Here is a 16,703-nt window from a genome sequence, read left to right as displayed (position 1 = left end):
CTGAATTTGTAGCAGACGTCATTTTCCTCAGCACTGTCAACAATGTCTGCTGAAGATAAAAGAAGGTTGATTTTTGAGTTGTGTAATCAAGGAATTGATGATGTAAATACACTGGCAGAGAGAACAGGAACTCCTCTTTCTACTGTGTATAGGATTAGGAAGAATTTTAAAGAGGGAGTAGATTTTGGGCACCAGAAAGGAGCAGGGAGACCCAGAAAATTGGACTTCTCAGATCGCGTCCGGCTGGGAATGTTAGCGTCTAAAAAGCAAAGGGCAAGCATCTCCAACATCAGGTATGAAATGATAGAAAGGGGATCAACAGTTGTATCAAAATCTACAGTTAGAAGAAATTTGATTGATCTTGGATGGGAGAAAAAGACTGGAATTCCTTCTCCTCTCATGAAACAAGAACATAAAGACAGGCGTGTTGAGTGGTGTTTGGCACATGAAAACTTTGACTGGGAAAATGTGATTTTTACTGATGAAAGCTCAATATGGGTATGTCCCAATAATGCGAAAATATGGACAAAGTCTGCGTCAGCACCGTTGTATCGACGACCTAAATACAGCCCAAAGTTTCATGTATGGGGAGGGATATCCTTATTAGGAACGACCCCGCTGTGTGTGTTTGAGGGAAATCTGACAAGTCAACGCTACACTAACATATTAGATAATTTTCTCCTTCCAAGTGCACATGTGTTTTATGGAAATGACTGGATTTTGCAGCAAGATAATGATCCTAAACACACCGCAAAACATGCCAAGCAGTGGTTTCAGGAGAAAAATGTGACTGCATTACCATTTCCTGCATATAGTCCTGACTTAAATCCCATTGAGAACATTTGGGGGATGATGAAGGAATGTGTGAATCAAAAGGGGTTGACAAAAATTGAAGACATGAAGAGAGAAGTGGTCCGATACTGGGACAGCATAACTCACGAGACACTAACCTCTTTGATAGGAAGTATGCCTACCCGTCTTAGACTGTGCCGTGAAGCTCAAGGAGACTTGATAAAATATTAAATTGTTACCTACACAACATGAAAAGGTCAGTTCACTTTCACAATACATTCAATTTTATCTGATTTGGTCTCGTTTAATAATATGAAATGCTTTAGCTATTCTCAATAATTTTGAACCATACTGTACATGTATTACATTATACAATGAATTATATTATTCATTAGACGACAGACAAGAATGGTGATATCAGTACCATAGGTTATTTGAAGTGTACAAAAACAATATGACTGAATTGTAAATACATTTATTTCGACAAATTCTTCAGTTTTGACATAGGTCATGTGCAGGTGAAACTTCTGTATTTGTACATATTTGACCATTTGAAATACATTTCACTAACAGTCTCTAGAGAATAGCACAGTGGACATGTGTCATCTCACGGGACAGGCGCCATCTGTCTGTTCCTACCGGAAATTTGTGATTAGTGAGAAGTAACAAGTGTTCGAAAGACCTGATTTCATTCATTAGTTAATAATTCTAATAATAATACTGATGTAGTTCTGGCGAAAGATGCATGAACGAGATCGTCAACATCGGACATCCGAGAGTACGTGTTGTGACGGGCTACTTAGCCCTTACAGTTAGCCCAGATGAGCTGAAACGGATTCAGCTCACAATGTCTTACTGGAGTCCGTACGACAACGGGGCCATGCTGATGTGCTAATGAGTCTGATCTGTAGTCTATCGGTTTCCTATGCTGTCTAATTTTCACTAGAAGTTGTAATTTGGTTTCTGCCTTTCAAAAGGACAGTTTGCATGAGGTGAGAGATTCTTGCATTTGAGCCCTACGGTAACTCATGGCGGGTGTCACTGTTTCCGGAACACGGAGGTTATGATAACAGGCGTTTTCCACCGCGATGACACTAGGACTGTCCATATGGGGTAGGAGCTGATTTTCCATCCACTCAAGGAACACCTCACCGTTCATCTCCTGGTGATAATCACCAGATGATGATTGGGCTTCAAAGACAAGTTGCAACCGGTCATTGAGACCAGTCGCACGTGTACCAGCGTGATTAACGATAAGGCGTTTACCTTCACCAGATGGAAGAGTTGGAGCCTTGTTTGACGTACCATCTGGCGGTAGCTACATGTTATCTGTGGAGTGATTCTTGTTCACCCAGGTTTAATCAAGGTATACCATCTGGAAATCCAACTGCCGGTATTCTGCGATGTTTCTGAGATAGTTTGATCTGAGGGTGAGGATGGTATACTTTTCAGGAAACACTCCACGAGTATCTCCCCTTGCTTTATACTTAAGCCCCATTTCATAGAGAAGCGAATAATCAGAGTTTTTCTAGATACATTAATGGTATCATTGTGCTCTTCTATGATAGTACGGAAAGTTGGTGGTATCTTCCTGTCATACAACGTACATACTGTACTCCTTATGACAACCTTGTCAAAGCTGATTTGTGTTTGCGCCCTGGTGTTGCTCTTGAGACGACGATCCCCCCCTCCCCGTTTGTTTCAGGACGGCAACGATTGTATGATGATATACCCTGTCATATCTGAACAAAGGTTCCCCCTGTCGTTACCGTGCGTGAACTACTTGTCGACATTAGCAATTACCGTATCCACATCAAAAGCCGTACCTGTGAATGCTGATAATGGGAGTCCATGGTCGCTACATTTTTAACTGTATCTATTCTTAACTATGCATAAAGCTATGGTCTGTTCTATGTGTCGCTATAGACTTAGACAAAAAACCGTATTGATCATTAACACTAATCTCCTTTTTCTAGGTTTATCTCACTACCCGTGCGACTGTAGCTAGACCGAACATAGTTTCACTGATATTTCATCCTTTCATATATAAACTACTTTCACTGCAGATATAAATGCAAAAAAACCCAGCTATTTTTTTCTCTTTCCGGCAGTACTTTTGTGCTGGAAGGTCGATTGCGGGCACAAAAATGAATAGTGAGCAATTTTCAACACTTTGCAGTGAGGCAAATGTTTACCTCATTTGCAGAGTAGTATTTTGGCCAAACACCCATGCAAAAAATAATTTTGGGGCCAAAATGTCTACTGAATTTTTCCAAAGAATTTTCATATAAAATAAAAAATATGTAGTCCAAGAACTTGTCATTAATATTGCACTCACCTAAATCAGCAGTAAGCATCCACATGCAGCTTGATACTGAATACAACAGGTTGAAATTTATTGTGATACGTATGCTTCTTGGTATTTCAATTTATTTTATTTTCAAAAGTTTACATTTAGCGGTAGTAGTCCCATATTTTGTGAGGTGTGTTTTTGTAACGCATACCTTTAAATCAGATGGGTTTGCATCTCTGCGAATGTTCAACATGTGATCACTTGACTTCCAAAGTAAATTCCTCTTTGCAGACGTAACTTCTGCAACAAACTACACAATTTTCACCCAGCCCCTTTTCACCAGCCAGAGACTTGTGTTCCTTGAATCCAAGATATACACTGGTTGTTCTTGGCTTTGAGAGCACTTGAGCACTTGAGCACTTAAGTACCAAAATCTCCAAAACTGTAAACTTTCCTCTGAACTAACATGAAGCAACCTTTACAAAGGCTAATCTAAACTCCCATTCTTTAGCACTGCACTAACATTACCCTCGTGACTGACGATCACCTTAAAGCTTTGAGAAAGGGGTCTCTGATAAAATAAAAATAATTAAAAACTCTATTCCCTTTTTCAAAATAATCTGAGGCAAAAATGTTCCAATGCCCACCATGTATTCTCAGCTACACTCCTGAACATATATTTCTTTCTCATAATGATATGTACTAGTACAATCAACAAACAAGCATTTGGAATTTCTTCACTTTTTTTTAATATTTTTTTTTTGTACAACCATGTTATGCCATAAGAACACAAGCTCCCCCGACCTTCTTGATCTTGGTCTCTGCAGACTTGCTGAAGAACTTGGCCTTGACTATAACAGGCTGCTTAGGGAGGACTCCTTTTCCTAGGACTTTGAAGTAACCCTGGCAAAAAAATAAGTTAGAAGGGGTAAGTGGAATATATCAAACCAGTAACAATACAACAGACTGTGGACACATACAAAGTACATGGGGATCAGCCTGTTGTACATAAATAAATTTCTAATTTGATGCACAAAATGAACCACTAATTCCTGAGCAAGTCTTAACATGAAAAAATGGTTCTTGCATAAAGCCCTTTATGCTGAAAGCCATGGTAACCGTTAAGTGTTCATTCCAGCCTGTCCACAACGTGGACCCATGGCACACCAGCCCACAGTTGTGTGGGCCATTCAGGAAATATTATGGGTCATGTCAAATTGCTCTGACTTGTCAGCCATACAATTCTAATTACTGGTATGAGGCCACTTACCTTTTTAAAACTTTCCATCAAGTTAGGCTATTTGTTATTTTTCAAAGACCTACATAGTTTGGAGTTTAACTTGCTTGCGTTTCATATATAAACTTATGGATGCCAAGACATGACCCACCTGTACCTGGACAGTGCTCCATGTTAATATTAGTGCACCAAGAAAGCACGTTGCGGTACAAAATAAGCACAAAGTACAATCCTCTTATGATAATCCTTATGTTAAAGGATATCCACCCAGTGACTTTCAGCTCTCTTGGAAGAGGTTTACAGTGAGTTTCATGCTACCTTTTGCATAAATTTCAGCTATATCATGGCCCGGGAAAACCAGAAATGGGCTTCACACATTGCACCCATGTGGGGAATTGAGCCTGGGTATATGTCGTGATGAGCACATGCTCAAACACCAGCTACTCCACTGCCGCCTGAAGGAAGGTTAGATGGACTACCTTTTCAAATCGATTTAACCCAAGGAGAAACACACTTACAGCACGGACAACATCGATGACAGGAGCCACATCTTTCTTGGTCTCATAACGCACACGCGTCTGTTCTGATACCAGGGACCACAGCTTGTCCAGGTTGATGGTCGGGCAGTAAAACTTTTGGTTGGTCTTGTGGAAGTACCTCATACCAACCTTTCCAAAGTAACCTGGATGGCTGGAAATGAAACCTTCAAATTAATCTGTGTTCAATGGAATGGACTTCGAATAATTGAATGAAACAGTATTCACGTCTATTCCAAGCTGCAATAAATAATATCCAGGCTATATGATGGAGGCCTTTAGATAACACTAATCTAAGCCAGATAATAACATTCCAGTGATTTATATTGTATGAAATGAAACCCGTCTAGGTATGATGACACAAACAACAGTACAAGACCACTCAATCCAAGAGATGCTAGCAAGTTTAACATTATGCTGCAATCAGCAATATTCCAGCTATATGGCAGCTGTCTGTAAATAGTCTTGACCAGACAATCCTGTGATCAACATCACGAACACTGATCTGCGATACTGGGAACTGATGACAAGTATCAACGAAGCTCATGAGCCTGAGCCTGACCCTCCGATCCCGATAGTCGCCTCTTATGACAAGCATGGGTTACTGATAATTCTATCCCAGATCTTCACAGGTCCATGAAATGCTAACCCAACTGCTCTTCATAGTACGCAGTGGGGTTGCTATTAGCTAAGCATAATGTTAAGTGATATAGCATGTGAAATCCCTTTAGATCACCCCTTTCAATAATGGGCTGCTGAGGACTGATTCTAGCTGTTAATACACAAAGGAATTCAGGTGTAGAAAAAGAAATGGACAAGTATTAGCATTATATGTAAGCAAGTTAACGATGTTCACTAAGCCCTATCATCTGGTCCATCCCAGTATGCTGTGTAACTGTGCCTCGGCCATACATTAAAGACATCAGCACACCATGTCATAATGCAAACAAACTATCAAAAATATCACTGAACCTGACAAAATGTTTGAAGCACCTTTCATGTGAGACGGATGGGATCTATTTGAGTCATAATGTTCACAGATGCGCTGGCCATCGAAATAATACCTCAGAACATGACTGCACATCTATATAACAACACTTCATATGCAGTGACCCATTACTACATAGCCTCATGAGAGCACTACCAAACCATGGCAACTAGCAATGACCCAGATGGTTCTATGCGAGTTTTCATATACATAGTTCTTTGTATACAACTCACTATTTGTCAAAGTTAATTCTGTGATGATGTTGTCCACCAGCATTTCCTCGACCTCCAGGATGCTTTCTGTGTTTGCCTGCAAATAGATGTGTGTGGGATGATCAACCGTAAATAAATGGTAATTTATGTTTTACATCACTTCGTTATTCACATCTCATGTGCCACACGTTTGAGAGCTGTACCTACCTCTTAAAATTTTTTCAGATGAGTAACTAAAAGTATTAATTGTCAAGGAGTTTAAAAGGGTCTTTACATGATGCAGAATTGTGTGTCCCGTAGACACAAACATACTGGAAAAAGATATATGTCAATTTTGAAATTATAAATAATTATCTACTTATTCAGTGACACAAGATGAAATATCAATCATACAAACACCAATATCCCTAACATACTCTGTCCAGTATATATGAATTGCAACCATGCACAGAAATGTACGTAGCTCAATATCAAATGAGCCAAATTCTTGACAAGAAACAAAGCTCTTGTAAAAAATTTTAATCTAAACTTTACACCACGCTTCCCAATTTCATCAATTCATATGAATAATATATTTTCTCAAAAGACCTTTAAAATTATGAACTGGATCATGTTTCAAGGTCAGATCGTTGCATTCATTTGTTGCAAGTTGAATGCAGGTGCTCAAACTCACCGATACGTCCATGTCCATGACTAACATGGCCTCTAAGCTTCCTGGTCTTCTTCTTCGAGGTGGTCTATAATAGAAATTCACCGTCTCAATTCATAACATGCACATCCAACTAGCAACACTCAAGCTATGGCTTATGTACATCATAGTTCCACACAATAGAGTACTATGCACCTAGTACACAAACTAAGAGGAGAGAATTTCTTCGAATGGCATTTTAAGAGGTTGAATGTCTTAATATTGTTAAGATAAAATTAAAACAACATGCCAAAAATCATCCTTGTAAAATGAGGGATATATTTCTGATGAAACAGAAGCAGGTATATGGGCAGGTTTTCCCAGGGTACAACCATCAGAGGTTTGGTGGTCATCGCATCAATAATTGTTATGTAAATCTATGAACTGATATTGAAACAAGAAGCAAACACAATCTTCTCACATAGACTGCTTTGGCTTCAATATGAGTGAGAGAGAGTGAGTTAATATTTAACGTCACATCGGCAATATTGCAGCCATATAGTGACGAGAACGATTAGTTATAAAAATACAAATGAATAATAGCACATACATTGTAAAACCCTGCCAACGAAGGACAGTAAAACTAACTAGAACATCACAGAGAAGAATTTAAAACTAATGAATAGACATAAAACAATGTATCTATAGAGGACAGTACAATATAGAAATGAGCTATGGGTTGCCAACAACTCTGGCTTCAATATGAAGGACTGTAACAACCAACTCCAAACAAATGAACTTTGTACTGAGGATCAGTAACAGCACAGCAGAAAATGCACGGCAATGCTTGATTGTACAATGTACTCCTTAACTACAGTATCGGACATGGGCCCTGACATGAATGGCAGACTTTACTACACATATTTAAATTGACTTTAAACACATTTTCACATGACTGGTTGGTCTATGCATACATTCAGTTTGTGATAGTTGGTATACACAGAAGGCTATATCTAATTTGGCCAACCGGTCACATTTGAAACCTTGTCAGGTACGTGTGTTCTGGTGAGTTTCAACTCATGCAAAAGCACAATAATGTAAAATGTTAACAATCGGTAAAATAAACACGCTGTAACAAACAGCATAAACTTTAAAAACGCATTCTATTTCAAACCACCGGCTGAAAATATTCCGTATACTGACAACGTATCGCGCACACACGTACAATGTTGTGTACAGTATTAAGCTTAATTGTTTGCATCAGGTCGTAAAATATATCCTCTGTATGAACAAGTAACTTTTATTTCACAACATACAGCCCTTGTTGATATTTTCTAGCGCCAGATTCAATCGCTACGTGCCGATACAATTTCAGTTTGACCAAGGTTCACATACCATGATGGTGGATCAGTGAAAGAGGACGGAAGCGGAAATAGGATTCGTAATGTGGTGTTTTCCAAACAGCTATTTACAGTAGGGGAATCATTCGACAAGCGTTGTTGGGCTCTCGCGGTTATGTTAGCCCGGCTGGATGAGAATATGTTTACCTACTGTGTCTGCCCGCGAAGTCCATATACAAAAGTAGTTATTGAGCCATCAAAACAATACCACTGAATAAGCATTCCTAACCTGGTATTTGTATATCTACAAAAGCCTGTTAGGGTCAAATCCGTATCTGAAATTTGTGTTTTGGAAAGTCGTAATTACGAGATTAAAAGTCGTAAGTACGAGATTTTTTTTAAAAAGTCGTAATTACTAAATTGTTTTTAAAAAGTCGTCGTAATTACAAGATTTTTTAAAAAAGCATATGCTTCTGTGACCACTAATCAGTACATTTATGGCGCAAGTGATTGTCAATACGTTTTGACTCCAGTGAGTGCATAAATTAGAACTCCATTTCCTCTTGATGAAATGGTTTTTACGCGTTTCCTTTCTGTCTATGAATGTATGATATCTTTTTCTCATAATATTATGGAATGATTTGGTACAAAATCACCATCAAAAGTGGTTTGAAGCTAATTTTAATTCTTTTAGCGTTCGATGGCTTCCCGCAAATATTGGGCTTCCTGGTTCTCCATTGTACACTGACCCTAGAAGGTATGGGGTAGAACAGGCCTTTAGCAACCCATGCTTGCCATAAAGAGGCTTTTGTGCTTGTCGTAGGAGGCGACAAACGGGATCGGGTGGTCAGGCTCGCTAACTTGGTTGAGTCATGTCATCGGTTCCCAATTGCGCAGATCGGTGCTCATGTTGTTGATCACTTGATTGTCCGATGCAGACTCGATTATTTACAGATCACCACCATAAAGCTGGGATATTGCTTAGTGTGGAGTAAACCTAAACTCGGTGACTCGTGGCACTGTGCACGATTTTGTATAACACGAAAAAACGGCTTCATTTTTCAGAGAAATTACGTGCGTTTGGTGAAATAAAAATATAGTGCTTCTTACTTTAAAATGAATGTGAGACATGAATTTAGGACATATATTACACTCATTATATTCAATGTTTGTTTTGTTTTCACACTAATTCGTGTCGTAATATGCGACTAGCGGGACCGGGTGGTCAAACTGGTTGACTTGGTTAACGCTTGACATCATATGCCAAAGTGCGTAGACCATATCTCAGGATGACTGGATTATCTGATTAAGATTACTTACAAATTGTCCTCATCACTTTCTACGGACGGTTACGATTGGCTCGGGTAGCTAAACGCCGCTGTCTGTGATCCAACTGGTTCGAATCCGGTTTGGATTTCGAAGTTCGGTAAATCATTCTAACGTCAAATCTTCAAATTTTCCACCAATCAAAGGAATTGTTTACTTTTAAGTGCAAATTGTCTCTTGTAAAACTGTTCCCAAGGGATTATCATTGTTAGCTATGTGTAGTTTGGTCAGAAATATCGACACATAAGGAAACAGACGGAGCAGTGTCAAGTTGATATTTTCAGCATCTGAAATTATGAAATCCAGAGATGTATTGACTCATCCCAAATTTAGAATAAAACATAACTAATTATGCCTGTTTTATACTGTCTTCATTTAATTTGGACACGCGCTGATTGCTCTTTCATAAATAAACACTGTAATTATTATACGAATAAGTAAAATCTTAAATATAACGGGGTTAATCTGGTGAACCTGCTTGTAGTTTATTCTTCCATCAGACGACCGTAACTTTTGTTGCTGGTTGTTAGGGAATGTGTATGGAACTACCGGAAGTTTACGGAATCACTCGATTTAAACCGGAAGTTATCGAAATGTTGACAGATGAGTGGGGTCCCCTAGCGAAAATAGGAAGTAGAATTCACTTCAGATTGTTATGGATCAAGGAGGAAGAAATATGCTGACGTTTTGGCTGAGTAGGTTGTTATTTGATATTCATTAATAATGCCATTCTCCACACATGGCGTTCGAATTCTACGCTCTGACAACCCTGTCTCACCCCCGTTTTCAAAACACTCCAAATGAGATTGGCCGAGATTGGTTATTAACGAACAGTAACAGTTGACAGCTGAGCTGAAACGATGATTTGCTATTAGCTTTGGTTTGTTAAACGTTAGACAAAGATGAGGTAGAATAGCAACATTTGATGCTCATTCAATATTTTAGTTTTCATGTAGGGATCACATATTTCTCGTGATACAATTAATCAATAACCTGTAGTTGAATATTGACACCTGACATGGAGCAACTGACTGGAGCTGGTACTGATGCTATGGATCCGTTGCACGTGTGTGTTATCCAAGCGAAAAATGATGTCTCCAGGATAAATATGTTTAGGCAAGGCTTCCTTTTCTGGTTGCAAATATGAAACAGTGTGTTTGCTTGGACGTGGATTCATTGTCATGCTTAAAGGGGCACTGATGCGGAGCGAATAATGTTTCTCGCCAACGGTCGAATTACGAAACCAAACCGCAAATTGGTCAGCGCCCGCTCCTTCGACCGTGACGGACAAAGGAACTGAGCTCCTGTCCATATTAGCAGAATTTCTTCACCTAAACAGTCAGGAGGCCGGATGCCCATCATATGCCATTTGTTGAAAAATATCCATGGTATCCCTTGTCTGATCGTAACCAAATATCCCAGCAGTGTAATTCTTTTCGGATGCTTGGATGGTATAGTTACTGGTCCAATTTAATCCTATTTCTGTGTTTTTAACCTCGATATTTAATCATGTTACATGAAAATATGATGTCTACGACTCGTAGCAAGCCATTTGTTTCAGTACGGAAGATTGCAACGCTTTATATATATATAGGTAGTTTTGAGTGTTGGTTCAGCTGTGATAGCAAATATCATACGTAAATTTTGGTAGCTATGGTAGCTACCCTGGTCTATTATTTATGATAATAAAAACACACAGTTGATTTATTTGAATTCGTAAACAAACAACGATGACTTTGCCTTTGGTAGAGAAACTGGAAAATATTCTTACGTAAAAAAAACCTTATTTCACCTATGTACCCAAGTTCACAGCAAATGCCTGTGTGTATTCCTTATGTAACGAAGTTCCGTTGGTATCCTCAAAACAGTTTCGGCCCATAGGTGTTTTCAGGCTGCATGCGACACAGAGATTACATCTTCCTTGCTGTAACTCGCATTTGATGGTGTAAACCTACACGTGTTATTTGTCATAATTCTCTGGATGGTCAATTAATGAATTTATATAACAGGTATAATTAGTAGTAACACCACTTCGGTTACTCAACAAAGGTTCCCATTTGGCATTTCTCCTGTCTGGAGTAAATACTCAGCATTGTAAATTAAGGTCTGTAATGGCAAATGTATTGTATGTTATGTAATATGTGCATGTAAGTGATGCAAGAGGGTTTATCAGCTGAGTTACAAAAACAAACATCGATCAAAGGATTAACCGATAACACACTGATTGATTAATTACTTTTATCTTCTAGCGGATTTGTCAAAAGGCAGTGTGTGTAGATGACGACACCCTGTCGTAAAGAGCGAGTGCAAAAACAACATCCTCCCTTCAAAGAATAAACCACCCTTGCGTTGATTGATTGATTGCTCATTATTGGTTAACTAAATTACTTAGAATAGTGGACATCATACAATTAGTTTGCCAGGTGTGCTATCTTGGGTGACCAATGAGAGGTTTATCTGGTTTTCACCAACGAAAGACGTGAAACGATGTGTTACTTTTTCGCAAACTAGACAGTTGTAAGACACGCGACACAGAGCAGGATTATTTACCAGCTGCAGATGAATGGAATACGATTTCTTTTATGTGGATATTGATGGATACATTCCTGAACAAGGTAGTAGCCTGACATTGTTGCTATAAAATTAGTCTGTTTTACATTCATTATTTGCATTTTGTTTTAATTTATTTGTTGTAGCATTCAGCAGAATCTGTATGACAGAAAACACACACTAGATCGCGTATGTGTGTGAAATAGGATCCACAGTGGCAGTCTATACAATGTATAAATGTTGCTGTTATGTTAGAAATTTACTATGAGTATAAGCAGATCGTGTGTTCTTTTATTAATTTTCAGAATCATACAAATATGACAATAAACTAATTAGGGTTATGAGAGAAAATATAGAGACGTACATTGGCTTCGTTATTTTTCCGTCCTAATAGTTTATTACCATTTCTACCACTGGCAGATGATTAACCTTCAAAGTGTTTCATTTGTTTTCATAATACATTTGTTATGAAGTAAAATTGACTTCACCTAAGTTGATCTGACTACAATTAAACTATCAATTGCGCTTACGGAACGCGCAGCAGAGGTCACGAACCAGTCACGAATTCTGGGATATCATCCGGGTGCTCACGGGAGAAAAACAATAACAAAAGTTTACACCAGTCCACGGAAACTGCTCCGCATCAGTGCCCCTTTAATGTCTCAGATGAGGTGCAATGACTTTTCTGTGCATAGTGCTGTCTTGTACTGGTTCATGCTAATCCTGGTTTTGTAGTGCTAATCCAGTGAGTTGCCATGCCACCATTTAACATGAATATCAACACTGTCATAGTATAATGACTCTGAATTAACCATCCCTTGTTTCATTCCCTTAGTGCCAAGCAGTTGCCAGAGAAACAACAAACTACAATCTTGAATGTCTGTAAGCATGATTAGAATGCCACAGTTCAGAATTTTACCAGTGACCTTACATTTTGTGCTCATAGTATCCTTGTGATTATTGAGTCAGTGTGTCTTTGAAAGATATTGTTTTGGTATTCATATAGGCATTAGGGCGGCAATTATTCAAGTTAATGTATCTAAATGACCAGTGATAACATTACTGTCAAATGTATAAGAGTGGCAGAGTGGGTTAGATTGCTCTTAGTGTGATGGTGATTAGATGCCTGACTTTGCAAGTGTGGGTACAATTTTTTGTGGCACAGTAACCAAGATGCAAAGTAATTTACTAATATAACTGTACTTTACCAAAAGCTAAGTACCTCAAATGGAAATTTGTTGGTAGTGTTCATGGGACAAGTGGAGAAAAACCCTTACAGCTTTTGTTGAGAGGCTATTCAAACTTATTTTCATTTGTAGAATTCTTCATTCTTCATATTCACTAACATAAGTGTATGACTTTGTATTACTGATATGTATTACGAATATTTCAGATGTATCTGAGGTTATCTGTATTTAGCATTTTGGGGATATTTATTGTAGTGAACACTGAGCACACAGATTCATAAACATATCCCACAATAATTCATGATTACTCGTAATTTAACACTATGTAGATATATACTCATGGAAACAAATAAGGGGACACTTGAAAATACAAGTGTTTCTGTATTTCTTTCCAGGTTTCTTCACAAAGTATTTATAATATTGCACTGTGGGTGAAATTCTGAAAATAACTAAAGGAAAAATTAATGTACTTTCATGTGATCCCATATTTGTTTCCATAACTGAGTGAGTGAGTTTAGTTTTATGCCACACTCAACAATATTCCAGCTACCGGTATATGGTGGCGGTCTGTATATAAGCGAGTCTGGGCCAGACAGTCCTGTGATGAACAGTGTGAGCATTGATCTGTGCATTTGGGAACCGATGACATGTCAACCAAGTCAGCCAGCCTGACCACTCAATCATGTTAGTCTTCTCTTATGACAAGCATAGTTGCCTTTTATGTCAAGCATGGGTTGCTGAAGGCCTATTCTACCCAAGAAATCCACAGGTCTTTTTTCCATGAATATATACATGTATATATATTCACAAACAGGCACCAGAAAGGTGTGTCTGTTTTACTGCAGATGTATTAAGATTGTCCATTGTACGTACGATTTTAAAAAAATGTCATGTCATTACTGTCATTACTTAAGACTAAATACCTTATCACAAAAAGGTTATACTGAATCTTAGCCTCAAAACAACACATTTGACATGTTTTAGCTTTTGATTGTCCATGAAACTGTAAAGATGTGACACAGACTGCATTTTCTACCATGTGCCGTCAGTGGAACTTGTCTGGTGGTATCTTGACAATCTTCACACTATAAATATAACTTACATCCTGTTTAGTGTTTGACCTCATGAGTTGAAGCCAACTCATTCACAGCTCAATTCAGACAAGTCATGCTTCAAATTTATACTGAGAAACCTGATATCCAAAGAGGAAGTACAAGTCAAGGGTTGATGGACATTTTTATGGTGAAAAATTTGGAAATACCATCAAAGTTCAGTCTGTTCATTTCTAATTTTCCTCCCATAATTGCTGAGTTGAGTAATATTCATTGACACTAATAACATTAATAATTACTCTGATTATGTTTCATGTGCGGCATGTGTGTATATTTTCAAACATCAAAAATGCCAAAACTATTTGCAGTAAGATAAAATAACATAAAATATAAAGATTTAACATATGTTGTATGTGGGACTACACTTTCTTAGTAAAGTATAGTAAAAGTACAGATTCTTTTACTTGTGTTGACTATCAATTGTCCCACTTCCCAATTTTTGAAAGTTGTAGTGGCTGACTGGAGATTAGGTGCCTGATTCTGAGGGTGTGGGTTTGAATTTCAAGAATACAAGAATCTGTACTTTACTAAGGAAGTCAGTGTCCGCAGCAGGTTTTGTACAAGTGCGTGCAGAAATAAAATGATAAATATGTAGTCCAAATCTTTCATTTCAAAAATTTTCATTACAATCCTGAATCATTTCAAAATTTATTGTTTTTCTATGTGTTGCTGTTTTTGTTACATTTGACCACTTTCTAAGTGGCATTGTGTAATAATATAAAGATTGTTATGCATGTGATAAAAATCAGTGCATTTGTTGTTTAATGCTTCACTGAGTACTATTCCACCTGCATGATGGTGGTCTGTGAATAAGTGAGTGTGGACTAGACAATCCAGTGACTTATAAGCATCCATCTATTCAACTAGGATATGATGACTTGCATTAAACAAATGTGAGAGCATGACTGATCCTGCTGCTCATATGACAAGTATGGGTTGGTCAAGGTTAGTACTATCTAGAAAAAGCCTGAAATTTGGGCACTTATCCATAAAAAGCTTGGAAAACCTATTTTTGCCTTAAAGTCTACTGGTCTTAAGCCTTGATGTCAGTCTAGGTAAGGTTTTGCATTATTCAGTTTTTTAATAGGTTTACTTATATAATTGCTTGTCTTATTGGCCTTAATTTTGCCGAGAAAAAACCATGAAAAAGTCTTAAATTTTGGTCTGGAAATTCTGTACCGACCCTGTTGGTGACGATCAGCCAAGTTGGATCTGGCTGGAAAGAATACACAGCGACCTGAATTGTGTACTCTGACCACAACGTATAAATTTGTCGCCACTGCCAAGCAAGTTGTCAATGCGATTCGTCAATGCCTGTTACTGTATATAATCATGTATAGACACTATGAAGCACTGTTATAATGATCAATAAAATACAAATCGAAGTATACAGTTTTCATTATTTCAGATTACTTTGCCCTTAGTCAATATTAAGTTCTGTACTTACCTATTTAAACAAAATAATAATGTAAAAAAGGTTCTAATCCTGTCCGGTCATCATTTGCAAAATGACGTGCCGATCTGATCAGCTGTTTCCTGTCACTTCACTTATGGTGATTGCTTCCTATTGTTTTGTAATGCCTTGCAAGAGATACACAAGTACTGTTAATGAGCCTAATTGCTATTGTTTTTTTGTTTGCACAAGCACTTTCAAGAAGTGGGCGATTTTTGGAGTAGGAGCATTCATTTGTAACATGTCATTTTATCTCCCAGCTTAGAGCCATGATGCGATCCTGCTAAATATCTCTTCACCCTTTTATAATTTTCATTTTTAGAAAATCGGAAAATTATTATTAAAAGATTTCTCAGATATGATCTATGGTTGTCCATGGTACTAAAAACCATCAAGGATGTGTGATGGATTCTTATTTAAGAAACCTTGTCAAGCTAATGGGGTACTGGTGAAAGATAGTAAGTTCTAATTCAGATTTTTTAAGTTTAAATCTCTTTGAAATCTTATTCAAAATAACATTCAACAATTCAATTTCAAATAGAACCATTCCAGCCATATCCTTATTTAAGGATGACTGGCAATGTAGATCATAGAGATTGATAATTACTGACAAACTATTGATTCATTATCAATAAATATTGGAGAAGTAACTTTGAGCACAATGTCAAAAAAGTGTCAAAGAAATGCATATGTTTTACATCATTGGCAAGTGTTGACATATTAATTGATGTATACCTAACTAGACCATGCACTGAACATAATTTAGAAACAACCCAGAAATAAAGAACTAACTTTGTGTTTTGTGTGAGTAAATTAAAACTTATTTTATCAGAAAAGTTTTGTGTAATATTGATATGAAAATTCTTTTAGTAATATTTCCTTTATTGGTATGGTAACACATTTACTTCGCGATGTTTGATCGTGATTGTGAAGATCTGGGTTATAATTGATCTTCAGTAACCCATGCTTGTCGTAAGTGGTCATTAACGGGATTGGGTGGTCAAACCTTGCTGGCTTGGTTGACACATGTCATCGGTTCCAAATTGCGC

At 37.7% G+C, this 16,703-nt stretch overlaps 2 protein-coding genes across 3 annotated transcripts in view; one reads left to right on the top strand and one right to left on the bottom strand.

Moving 5' to 3' along the window:
- Positions 1-3,810: 3,810 nt before the first annotated feature.
- LOC137262297 (large ribosomal subunit protein uL15-like) lies at positions 3,811-8,158 on the bottom strand. The gene is made up of 5 exons (XM_067800114.1): positions 8,082-8,158; positions 6,732-6,795; positions 6,080-6,155; positions 4,841-5,012; positions 3,811-3,988 (listed from the first exon to the last, which is right to left on the bottom strand). Exons 1-5 carry the CDS (start codon positions 8,082-8,084, stop codon positions 3,860-3,862), a joined length of 444 nt encoding a protein of 147 aa, XP_067656215.1. The 5' UTR covers positions 8,085-8,158; the 3' UTR covers positions 3,811-3,859.
- A 1,777-nt stretch (positions 8,159-9,935) lies between these two features.
- The window catches only part of LOC137261325 (DENN domain-containing protein 2A-like), an 80,753-nt gene continuing 73,985 nt past the window's right edge, over positions 9,936-16,703 (top strand). For both annotated transcript variants that reach the window (XM_067799062.1, XM_067799063.1), the window contains exon 1: positions 9,936-10,047. The gene's annotated coding sequence lies outside the window, so the exon portion shown is untranslated. The remainder of the gene's footprint in view (positions 10,048-16,703) is intronic.

The sequence above is a fragment of the Haliotis asinina genome, chromosome 14 (genome assembly GCF_037392515.1).
Source record: "Haliotis asinina isolate JCU_RB_2024 chromosome 14, JCU_Hal_asi_v2, whole genome shotgun sequence".
Classification (NCBI taxonomy): domain Eukaryota; kingdom Metazoa; phylum Mollusca; class Gastropoda; order Lepetellida; family Haliotidae; genus Haliotis; species Haliotis asinina.
Note: the sequence above shows the minus strand (reverse complement) of the source record. Positions and strands in the feature narration are given on the sequence as shown.